The 13,255-nt window shown below is 35.8% G+C and overlaps 1 protein-coding gene across 1 annotated transcript; it reads right to left on the bottom strand.

Annotated features, from left to right (window-relative positions):
* Positions 1-312: 312 nt before the first annotated feature.
* LOC104072195 (centrosome and spindle pole-associated protein 1-like) lies at positions 313-11,221 on the bottom strand (the record flags this gene model as incomplete). The annotated part of the gene is made up of 4 exons (XM_009579139.1): positions 11,060-11,221; positions 7,761-7,841; positions 4,534-4,635; positions 313-758 (listed from the first exon to the last, which is right to left on the bottom strand). Coding segments are annotated over exons 1-4 (791 nt in total), but the record flags the coding sequence as incomplete, so codon positions are not given.
* Between the last annotated feature and the right edge of the window lie 2,034 nt (positions 11,222-13,255).

Genomic DNA, 13,255 nt, shown 5'->3' with positions numbered 1-13,255 from the left:
CTGCCTGCCAGGTTAAACCACAACACTACTCTTCATAAAAATGAATTGTGGGCTTCTTTTTCTGGGGTAATTTCTCTAGTATTCTGGTTTGGCATAATCTATAAAATACTCCCTAATGTATGATGTATAGTCTTAGGTACTGGTCCAATTTTTTAATATTTTTTCTAAAAATTATTGCAAAGTTTATTTTTAAAGTAAGTACAAAAATCCTGCTTTCACATGTGAAACTTGTCTAATTTTCAATGAGAGCAAACCATGGCTGTCAACAATACAGAAATACAGAAATAAAGGAGAAAACGGAATTAAGAATACCTTTCAGCATAAAAAACCCGGGGAGTTTTTCTGTCATAAGCACTTTCACATCTAAATCTTGGGTCCATTTCTTCACTTATCTCAGGATCATAGTCCATTCTGTAGTATCTTCTACCAAAATCACGATCCTCATCAAGTCTGTGATGCTTCCTAATAGGAATTACAGATTGGCTAGCAAATCCACGATGTCTTCGATTGGGAACATCCAAATCTTCATCGAGTCTTTTATTTAATAGTCGACTTCTTAATTCAACCTCATGATCTAACCTATGATACCTGTCTTCCTCCAGCCATCTCTTATTTAGCAGCTCTTCATAACCTTCTGTAGAAGTAAAGGCATCCTTCTTGGGAGGTTCTGCACCTGTATTACAGGCATGTAGTTCTGCATGTAGTTCTGGCTGGAGCCTGGCAACAGCAATAGGTTTTTTATTCCTGTCCATCTCATTCTGTTTAATGGAAAAAAAAAATTAAAAGATCTGAATATAAACAAATGACACTGAGCAAAAACTTGGTTTTGTATTTCTTCAAACAATCCCTAAACAGATACTGGAGAAAAGGTAGGAGGTGAGCAAGAAAAATACGTCAAGGAGGGCTTAAAAGCTAGGGATATTTTTTTTTTTTTGAGGAAAAAAAAAAAGCACTGTTTCTCTTATCTAATGTTTTTCAGAAGAATGGCTATCAAACCTGGACGGGCCTTTTACGAACTCCAATTTGACCTTCAGATTCAGAGATGCAAAGAATCAAAAAACACTTTGAACTTTATACCTCATCAAGAGACTAGATATCTTTATTCTATCCAGATTCAGGCAAGCCTGCAATACTTCTTACCTATGAGCACAACCTTTTAACCTGACCATTTCTTAATCTATTTCTTCGCTCCCCAGGAGATGTCACTATGAGAAAGGATAGTTTATTGGATAAAAAACAACCCTATGAAGCACTGAACCAGTGTTCAATACACAGTTCTAGCAAACAACATGGTTTTGGATAAATCCTGTAGAATTTCTGTGCAGTAATCTTTCATCTGTGGAATAAAGATAACAGTAACCCATACTTTGCAAAATGTAAAGAAAAATAAATTAAAGATGCAAATGACACCAAACTGGGAAGAGGGATCAATATACTAGAAGGTATGACTGCCACTCAGAAGGATCTTGACAAACTGGAGAAATATGCTGACAAAAAGCTCATGAAGATCAACAAATGCAAATGCAAAATTCTCCATCTGAGACAGAGTGATGCCATGCACCAGTACAGGCTGGGCACTGAGAGTCTAGAAAGCAGTTTTGCAGAAAAAGGCCTGGGTTAGTGGTGGGCAACTAGCTGAACATGAGTCAGCAGTGATGATGTCCAACCACACCCCGGGCTACATTAGCAAGAGTGTCATCAGCAGGTCAAGGGAAGTGATCCTTCTCTGCTCAGTATTTATTCAGTATTCAGGTTCTGGTGTGGTGTGCCCAGTTTCCGCCCCCTCCCCATGGATACTGACGAACTGGAGAAAGTGCAGAGGATGGCTACTGAGATTAAGTAGGCACTTACGCTAATAAAGAAGCTGACAGAGCTGGGCTTGTTCAGCCTGGAAAAAGAAGGTTAAGGAGGGTATGTATGGGGGCAGGAGGAACTAGTAATTGCAGTCTCTACCTAATGGGTGGTTACAGAGATGCCAGAATCATGGTTTTCAAAGAACCAACGGCCGCAAGTTGCAGCAAAGGAAATTCCGATGGGATACAGAGGGAAAGAACTTCAGATCAAGAGGTTAAAGCAGTGGAACAGGTTGCCCAGAGGAACTGTGGATTCTCCATCCTTTCAAAACTCAGCCAGGTAAGGCCTGACCAACCTGATCTAACTGTGAAGTTAACCTTACACTGAGCAGGGGACTGTACTACATGACTTCCAGAGGTCCCTTGCAACTGAAGTTTATCTAAACTGTTGGATCAAACTTTTGAGGTCACGTATGTTAATCATGAGACCCATTCATTTGACTCTCGCTCCAAGTCAAATATCCCTCAGAGATGCAAGAACCTCAATAAATCCTCACCATTTTTTTTTTCCTATTTGTTCTTTTATGACAGCAAAATTGTTTCTACACAAGAATAATAAAAATATAACGTAAAGGTCCAATGGGATGACAAACAAAGCAGAAAGAAAAAACCTTGACTCCCTAAATAGATTTGATTAGATAAGCCAGTTGAGGAAACAAATGCCCAAACATGTAGAAAAATCTTTAGATATTTATTGACTCAGTTACACAAACACACGCTGCATCTTTGCCACGTATTTCCTAGGAATCACTGCTGCGTAGCACTCCAACCCTTGAAGAAACGTGTAAGAATCAGATACTGAGTTCCAACATCTAAAGGATGCCTGAATACTGCCTTATAGCTGTCTTCACAGATTAAAATAGTTTTCAACTATATGACACTCCAATGCACTTGGAGGAAAAGAACTTTCTCATATGAAAACAACCTTTCTGGAGACAGACAAGAAACATTCTTCTAGATAGAACTTAAAAATACATGGGTATTTGCACTTGCCGACTGCTATAAGAAAGACATTAACTTTTCAGCTGTTGTGAGTATAAATACAAGTCCCTTCATAGAATGACCTAGCTCTCACACTACTGTATACTTAAGAATTTCCATATTAAAAAAAAAAGTGGAAAGACTTCTTAAATCAAACCTGCATTAGATGAGAGTTCCAAATTATTGCAGTCCGTCACTAAACTAAGGTAATGATATTTAAAAAAGAAAATTTACCCATTCTACGCAAGGTTTTACAATTAACAAGCAGCAGAGAGGATTTCTCAGATCAATATATTGCTCCCAGATTACTAAAACAAAGGGTCTCACAACAATGACTGGACATCAGGAAAAACTTCTTTACTGAAAGAGTGGTCAGGCCTTGGAACAGGCTGCCCAGGGAAGTGGTAGAGTCACCATCCCTGGAAGTATTTAAAAGACGTGTAGATGAGGCGCTTAGGGACATGGTTTAATGGGCATGGTGGTGTTGGGTTAACGGTTGGACTTGATGATCTTAGAGGTCTTTTCCAACCTTAATGATTCTATGATTCTAATGCTAATTATACCTAAAAATCCCCTGTTGACTGTTGTACTGGTTTTGGCTGGAATAGAATTAAATTTCTTCATAGCAGCTTGTATGGGGCTATGTTTTAGATTTGTGATTAAAACAGTGTTGATAATACAGGGATATTTTAGTTACTGCTGAACAGCGCTAACACAGCATCAAGGGCTTTTCTGCTTCTCACACCACCCCACCAGCAAGTAGGCTGGGGGTGCACAAGAAGTTGGGAGAGGACACAGCCGGGACAGCTGACCCCAACAGACCAAAGGGATATTCTATACCACGTGACGTCATGTTCAGCATATAAAGCTGGGGGAAGAAGGAGGAACATGGGGGCATGTTCGGGGTTATGGCACTTGTCTTCCCAAGCAATCGGTATGCGTGATGGAGCCCTGCTTTCCTGGATATGGCTGAACAATTGCCTGCTGGTGGGAAGTAGTGAATGAATTCCTGATTTTGCTTTGCTTGCCTGTGCAGCTTTGGCTTTACTTATTAAACTGTCTTTATCTCAACCCACGAGTTTTCTCACTTTTACCCTTCTGATTCTCTCCCACCATCCCACTGGGAGGGGCGGGAAGTGAGCGAGTGGCTGCGTGGTGCTTAGCTGCCTACTGCCACACAAATCAAAGGCCTCAACTCAGAATCTGAGTTCAATTATGCATGTGTCAAGCTCACTTTCAGTAGTAAAGATTTTTTTTTGATTCACAAATGCACAGCACCATACACTGGACAGCTGCCTGCACTTGCCTTGCTTTCTCATGAACTGGACACAGACTGAGGAAAAAGCAGCTACAAATAAAAGTTAAGGAATACTGTGTGGAGCTCAACATTTTGTCCAAAGAGACAGCTTTTTTGGCCACCACTTTTATTACCAAGAACAATCCAGGGACTTGCTTCAGACACACATAAGAATGAAAGCATCCTTCTACCAGATAGACATGACTGAAGTAGGAATCAAGAACTGTACTGTATGACTCGTAACCAATATATCTATTGCTAGATATATTAATAAAACTGTGGCCTATTTGAACGACATTCTTTGCTTATTTTGTCTGACTTTGTATGTCTTAGTCAATGATAAAACAATTGACAAGATCATTTATGTTCTTCTTTGTATCAGCTTCAGTAAAACTGTATTACCTCTGTGTTTTTCTTCCCTAATTTCCTTAGCCTTTCATTCCATTCTTCTTTATCCCTGAGATATTGATTGTACTCCTTGTTTCTTTCAAGCCGTAGTTTCTCCTAAAACAGGCATTGAAAAGGGCATCATAATTTTGCATTTTTGAGTAGCTTTTAACTTCATAGAACTGCAGTATTAAATGAATACATGCGAGCTGTGTGTTTGTCCTCCTCCTTCTTTGTGATGTACAAACAGGGCTTGAATTGCTTTGAGGTTTTCGTTTATTCTTGAACATAGTACTTTCTCTTAACGTGAAATCTGTAAATAGAAGTCAGCTTCTTGGGCGTGAAGTCTAGTCCCCAGTAACACCACTGTTTATCAAGTTCTATCTTAAAACCAGTTAGGTTTCCTCCTGCTAAATCTATTCCAAAATTGTTCAAAGCCTCACTCCTTTGACAATTAGAAATCACTTGCTAATTTGCAATCTGGATGTATTTACAGATGATTTTTAAAACATATTTTTTTGTGTGTTAAGGTTAGTGGTGACTTGCCCCACTCATAATTAAAACAGGACAACAAATACATGTATAGACAAGATGTGTCAATTATAGCTTAGGATATAACTTGAACTGTCAAATTCAAACAAGCAGTTAAGCTGACTGCAAAAAGAGTCAAAAGCGCAAAGAATGCAAGGAAAACTAAGAAAAACATGATCTATCCACCTTGTCCTATCTGCTTTTGCAAGGTGACAACATTTATAACGAGCTTGCTCAGGTCTAAAAATATGCAGGAATCGTACATCAATAACCTAATAATACAATATGAAATACAAAAGTCTCCAGGTAATGCAAACTCTAATTTGCGTTATTTCCTGATATTAGTACCTTACGTTTAGAGCATGGGACATCTCTTATACTACCTCATTCCAACCATCATATAAATGAAAAAAAGAGAATTATATTACAATATTATGAATCACGCTCTTCTCCACTGCAATATTTTCCAATAAAAAAGCAAAAGGTATTAAAAAATCTGATTATATATAAATTTATTTCCCATGAACAAATTTCAAACAAAAATAATTTATACCTTAATCACCATGGAAATACCAGCTTAGTAATAGTTTTGCAAATGAGACCAATGCTCCCCAAAACTGTTTTGGTTTTTTTTTTTTTTTCCAAAATTTGTGTCTATAGGTTTTCTGACAGTGACAATATAAAACCTGCAGACAGCTATGAAAGCTGCCTGAGGGGTATTTTCCAAAGCTGATAAACTAGCATTGTCTTTAACAGGTGGGAAAACACTCAGCAGAAAATTCAATATGCTGTGTGACTGCACGTTTTACCTAATAGAGGAAACCAAAATGCAAATGTTAACCTCTAATCATTAGCTGCCCAGAGGCTAGCAGTTTAGCAGGGCACAGTGTGACATCTTCTGGCAGCTTTTAGGTTCTGCAATAGTAATAAATAAATGGGTAAAAAGGATACAATGCACTTGTACATAAAAATCTCAGTGAATGTTGAGCTGCTGTGATATAAACCCATCAATGATCAGACACGTTCCCAGTTCAGATACGTCTTTCATTTCATCAGAATTAATCAACGATACTTCATCTTTCACTGTTTCAGCACACTCGCAAGGGTTAACGCAAAGTTCACGAGAACTTGAAGCTAACATAAACTCAGCACAAATGCATGCCGCCACTGAGAAGTCGTCCTTTCCCTTTCCTGGGCATTTCATTCTTGCTGCCTCCCTATTTTTTAACACTAGTATAATTTGGAGTTTTGGGCTTTTTCATAACAGCGATTTTCACTTATTTGAGTTCTCACCTGGCTCCTCATATGGCCAAACATTCCTGCCAGCACAAGAGTGGCAGAATGCATAAGTAAGCGCAGCAAGGGCAAGACCAACGCATTCAATAGCAGAAGTCTTGCACCAGATTACAGTGACAGCATAGCCCCAAACAGAGCAACAATGCAACTCCAAGGCAACATAGGTTGAAAAAACCAAAAACAAATAAAACCCCCAAGAGTGCAACAGTCCAGTCCTCCTCCAGCAAGAGTTTCTCTTTCTGCCTTGTGTCTCCACTGAGGTTTGACCGATCCTAACAACCAACCAGTGGTGTTCGTTGAGTCAGCAAAAATATTTGCTAAATTACAATGTTTCTGCTGATTCAACTTCCTGGATCAATTTACAAGCAAACACAAGAAAGGAACTGGGAATGCAAGGCCAACAATGTGAGGGCAGGAGGAGGGGTGACCCCTGTAAAACCGATTTAGGCTTTCACAGAATCATACTATGCATCAGAGGATTGGATCAGAGGTTAAGAAAATCCATATATGCATGTTGCATCTTCATATTCTAACATCCATGAACCTCCAATAGCAGAGAGACTGTTATGGCTGGTGTCTTTCTCCAACAAGCAAGACCATAAACCGATAAGAAACCTCAGGGAAATTCAAAGGGGCTAAATGCAGAGAGAGAATGTGTACTCCTTTCACAAAACACATTAGTATCTGTACTCTCAAAGAAAAGATTGGAAATTGGGAAGATTCCTATATTAACAGCAGGCAACATGTGAAATACCAGATTAGCTTTTATTTAGATTCCTAGATTTATCTGTTCAAAAAAAAAAAAAGAAAAAAAATCACATGAGGATAAGCAAGCAGGTTAAGCATACACAAAGACATCGAAACAAATTGTGTACAGCAGAAAGCACACTTCCTTTTGTTCTGACAGGAACTGATAAGAATATCACTGTAGAAACAACTGCAAGCAAATATTTTTAAAATTATCCCCAGGCTGCAGTAAGAAGAGTAATAAATTAGAAAAGTATATATATATATAGTTTTAAGAAAAACAGTGTTCTTTATTAGATGAATATTTATTGCTGAACAAATCCCAAGCACAACACTAGAGCTTTTGAACACACCAAGTGCCCTGTAGGTGTGAATTAGAAATAGTAAACCTCAAACTAGTATCAGTATAGAATTACACATCTAATTACCTAAAAATTAAGAGTACAGGTAACCTAGGATTAAAAATTTTTAAACAACAAAATTTAAAGACTTTACTTTTCTGAAGATTATTCTAACAACCACCTCCAAAAATGTTCATTTGCAAACAGTGTAAAAAACCCAACCAAACAAAAAAACTTAAATGGAAATATTTTTTTCCACAACAGTTTTAACATCCAGGTTCATTTTCAAGTTATACATCGCTTACTTCATTTCCTCCAGATATTTACCTTGGCAGATCTTCGCTCATCAATAGGAAGAGATAATCCCTGAGTATATGGATCTACTTCACCAGTAGTCAGGTAATTTTTCTACGTTAAAAAAAAAAAAAAATCATTCAATATATTTTAAAATACCAAATCTTACTTGCTAAATAGTTGCTAGGAATTATATTTCCTGAAATAAATCTGATCAATTTAATGAAATAAAGACTGAAGACAACCTTCATATTTTGAAAATGTAGGATGTTCTTGGAACACACGAATGAAGTGAAGTCAAGGAGTGCAAAAAGTAAAGAGCTTTGTCAAGCTTTAAGCTTGAGTTTGAAAGTGTTTGGCACTTCTTCCCTGTTACACTATTTCAAGGATTACATAAGTTAGTCTCTGTATATTAAAAAAAAAAAAATTTTTATTCAAAAAACCCCCACCATTATTCAATTCTCCTGTAAGCAAGTAGCGTAAGCACAAGCATCTGCACAAGGATAAGAGGAATTTTCCAAGACACTACCTTACTTAAGATGAAAAATTGCTTTTTCTAACTGCAGAAAACTTATGTCTACCTCTTATATTAACAGATGTAATCCATGCTAACACTAGCATAGTCACCACTCTGCATCTCAACACTATCTGTTTTCTACAACAGCAGTCCCCAAGCTTTTCAGGATAATGACCCATCAATAAATCTTGTAATTCCTTACGGACCATCAGTCACTTTCAGAACTTTCCATTGAAAACACTACTTTGTTGCTCCATACAGCTCCCTGGGCCGCAGATTGGGAACTGGGCTGCACAGCAAGTCAAAGTATCAGCCTTTCAAATCAGACACCAATGCTGGAACAGGTCCTTAGCTTCCAGGTCTTCAGCTTCTTCATCCATCACTCCTTTACTAAAAACATTTCCAGGCCATTCTCAGTCAATCACCTATGTTTTATAAATCCAATTATCTTTAATAAAAAGATCATCTATTTGTATGTGGCATGGGCTGATGAGGGTTAGATACAGTATTTCACTAGCATTGTTTCCTTCCATTATCTATGTTGTAACGTAGCTTAAGAGCTTAGAGGCATATCAACAGGAAAGAGCTCTACCTGTTCCAGTGCAAAACCACATCTTTATGAATTATATTTCACAACTACACATTAAAAGATTTAAGGGATTTAATAACCATGCAAATATTCAAGCACTGAGACAACTAGATTAATATGGAAAACTAAGTTATTTTTACTAGAAAAAGTAAATAAATTGTAATCCTCATTATTAAGTAATTCTTTTCACACTTTGAACACATCTGTAGAGATTACCTCTGATCTTAAAAAGGTATTTGCCAAAAATCAGAAGCTGATATGGAAACTGCATTTTCTACATCAGCGAGACTAAACAAGTTATTAACCAACATATTATCACTATGAGAGCTGCTAAAAGTTGCACTATCTCTTTATGTGGGGACAAGAAATTAGGGATTGTTATCCTATCTCTTCGTCAGGCCTTACAAGCTTAATATAGCTAACGTGTACTACATGAAAAAAAAATCAAGCCTTATAAACCTAAATTTGTAAAACTGAAGTTCAATTGAGAATATAAAACACTAGAAGTTTATGTAAAACTTATATTATTTGGGTACTTCGGTGAGAATTATGAAACATTAAGCTTTAACACAATATTCTGACTTCAAAAATAACCTGACGTTTAAGATTAAATAAGAAGCAACAATTATATAAGCATCATTTTGGTTAGAGGTTAAGACGACAGTTAATTCTGCTGTTGCCATTGTTATTCAGGAATTCTAGTGCATGCTTATGTAGTTAATTTGTATCATATGCATGTTATTCAAAGCCCCAGAAAAAACAGAAGGTTGTGTTTCTACCATATTACCTCCTGGTCCTTTACTGAAGTTGCTTAATTTGAACAACCTGGATGGACAGCATTAAATTTGAAAATCACATATACATGACAGTATAATGATATAAATAATTAAAAAAACACTGTAATTGAACAAAGCTTGTGCCTTTGGTATTATTTTTTCCTCACAATACTTGTATTCTTGCATTCTGGCCACTAGGTGCTGAATAACTGGCTCTACTGCTTTCTTAAGCACCACTGATGAGATTTCACAGTGATAGGGAAGAAAAAAGTCCTGACTCTGGTTCCGATGACATATTATAATATTTCAGAGTTTACAATTTTATTCCAGCTTTAAAAAGTATGTATATCAAGCAAAAAAAACCCTGAACTCGTAACATCTATTTAACTGATAAGCCTTGAAGCAAATGTCTACTAAAAGAAAAACTTTTCTAGAGTCAGCATTAGACAGCAACAATAGCAATTGAAAAGGAAAAAAGAAATCAACAAGTGTTTTAAAACCTTATTAATGGAAAATAATAAATATAAGCAATCATTTTGCACAAAGCAAACAATGCTGTTAACCACAACTAATCACTACAGCATGCACAAACACACAAAGCACAAAAAAAGTAATGATTTTTTTAAATGCAAAGAGCACAAAGCTTTCAAACAAAGCAAAAAGCAACTAATTTGAAGAAAAAAAAAAATTATATTGCAGGCACCCTACCTTTCTTTTTGCCTGTGAAATACCCTAAAAGTCAGGGAAAAGATACTATTCAAAAAGAGTCTTTCATTCAAAAATATTTGACTTAACAAAAAAGACTTCTTTTCTTAAAGCCAATTCATTCTTTCATTTTAAAACTAAAGACACTGATAATTAGCATTTTCAGACAACAGAAAATATTTGGTCCCTGTTCGGTTTTTTTTCTGTTTGACTAAGAAGGGATACAGAATATTCCCAAGACTATGACATTTCATACATATCATTTCAATTATGAATTTACTGTGACATTTAATAAATCATACTATGCGGAACGTCAAAGTTTTTTTTATTTCTAAAATTGAAAAGAAGCTGTCAAAGGGAGTCACACTAATTATAGGAATATTCTTACCTGAATTACAGACCATAGAATACATAAGTACTTAAGGAAGTAACAGATGATATTATAAATTCTTAAGAAGAAACTAAGAAAGAAGTAGAGATAAATAAATAAAAGTATTCAGAATATAATCTACTAAATAATATGTAGTCTCACGGCAGTAAGATCTGGAGAAGCCTAAAATATATAACCCTTCCTAGCAGTGACATTTTGAAATTACTCTTACTTGAGTCTTCGAGATCAGCCATCGCTCATAATGAATGCCTTCTTACAAAGATTTTCCACAGATTTTATTAATGTTCATTCAATTAAAATGAGAGTCATTTTAAAAGACTCACTAAACTCAGGCAAGCAGACAAGAAGCTTTACCTGAGAAAGATATCGCCTATAATCTTGTCGAAGTTCCTCTTTGAGTTTATGTTTTTTTCGTTCATATTCTTCTCCAAGAGGTAAACTCAAGCCATAGTCACCTGAAAGTTTAACACCATTAAATATTATTATTCTACTATTTTGTATTAATACAAAGCACATCCTGCAAAAGCTACATCTGGATTTTTATTAGACATCAGCAATTAAAAAAAATGAACTATGCACCAGTAATCACAAAAGAGCTGAAATAAAAACCACTTTCTCTGTATGAAAAGTTGGGTGGAAAGCACTGAAAAATGGATTGGGTTTTGGATGTTTTTCCGCCCACTAGAAAAAAAATACAACATAAACTGGATTTATTTGGATAGTTTGACAAATAGTATAAAATAACCTAAATATTGTATATATTTCTTCTGTCAATATATGTTTCAAAGGAAATCTCCTTTGACATGTTAGTTTCTAAATTACTCTGATATTTTAAGCTGTGCTTATCACATAATAGCAAAGATACTTACACACATTTAGTACTTTTCCAAGAGTCAGGTCTCATAACAGCTGCACTCTTTAAATATGATGCTATGCAAGTTGTTTGTTGTTCCCAAAATATATTTTAAAGTACTTTATAAGAAATATCCTCTGCCCCAGAAGCCCACCTCTGCAGCTACTTTTACTTTTACTAGTGAATTCCACAAAACCTTGCAACAAGAGACACAGATTGCAACTCTCTGTTTTTTTAATTACCTATTGTTTCTCTGAAAGCATTTCTACGTCTTGCAGTCTATGTAAAATGAGTAGCAAGGAATAAGAGGAAATAGAGGGATATTCAGGATTTACTCTTACATCAGTCCCAATTTATTGCATGGTACTTTGTTTGACCCCCGTATTTTAAATGTTTAGGGCATTAATTGGTGTCTGTACAGTAAAAATGACATTATATAAATGCTGAAAATTGCTAACTTGGGAATCACTCTGCTACTGAAACAGATAAAAGGTTGAAATATACTTAGTAAAAATACACTTAGCTGGCTTGGCTTGAGATAGTTTCAGCTAAGTCAGAATGTATCCTCACAAGCCAAAACAGGAGTCAGCCTGCTGTTCCATAGAACCAAAGGACCTAACACCTGATTAAGTATGTCATACGTGATTTTGAACTACTAACCAAAATCTGCATGGGAGCTGCTTCTCCAACCTGCAAGTTACTTTTCTCCTAATTTTGCACATAAGGTGAGTTCCATTAAAAAATAACATACCATTTCAACACTCAAAAAAGGCATAAGTGTAAAGAGGAATAGAATACAGAAAAGGAAATTATTTGTTTCAGCTACTTGCTCTTGCCTTTTATTTTCACATAAAATTATTGTTGGATTAACTATAGGAAACCAAGAAAAAAAATCAAAAGCAACTAACACACCAGAGTGAAGATTCATTCAGTAACTTCACAGAAGCCAGTAAAATTCAGTACAAAAAAAAAAAGTATCAGTGAGAATCAAGTGCTTTGATGCAAATATGTGAAGTATTCAAACAAAAGACAGTTTAAAGTTACTTTTATTACAGAAGACCTTTTTTTGGCCACTAGAAAAGCACTGAGATAACAATTATGGGTAGTGATTTAAAAGATATTTGAAAACTACCTACTTCAAAAAACTTACTTTAAGAGAGCCTGCAGGGCAAAATACTCCAGTTAACATACATTCATCTTAATTTCGTGCACAATTTGTCTGAATTCTTCTATCGGAATAAGAGATATGCTTTGTTTTTCATTGGTTTTCTGCTTTTGTTTATTCTGTATTTGCTGTATGTATTTGCCATTTCACACAATCACATTGACAACTTTTTTTTTTAAGAAAAAAGTTAAGATTTTAAATGCATTTTTACATAAAAGTTTGCATGCATTTAATATGTTGAGAAATAACTATAACTTCATTCAGCCTGATTCTCAACACTACTGCTAGAACTATAGAACATACTTAGCAGCTACCAAGGAACAAGTACCTGTCTAATTTAATCCAAAGGAAATTACATTGCTTTCAAGCAGACCCAGCCAATAGTATCAACAACCATCCACTGATAGCCAAATGTGTTCAGCACCCAAATTATTATTATAGAATGTGCTGGTTTTGGCTGGGGTAGAGTTAATTTTTCTTCATAGTAGCTAATATGGGCCTACGTTTTAGATTTGTGCTGAAAACAGTGTTG

Source organism: Fulmarus glacialis, unplaced genomic scaffold, assembly GCF_000690835.1.
Source record: "Fulmarus glacialis isolate BGI_N327 unplaced genomic scaffold, ASM69083v1 scaffold3806, whole genome shotgun sequence".
NCBI lineage: Eukaryota > Metazoa > Chordata > Aves > Procellariiformes > Procellariidae > Fulmarus > Fulmarus glacialis.
This window is presented reverse-complemented; position numbering and strand designations above follow the sequence as displayed.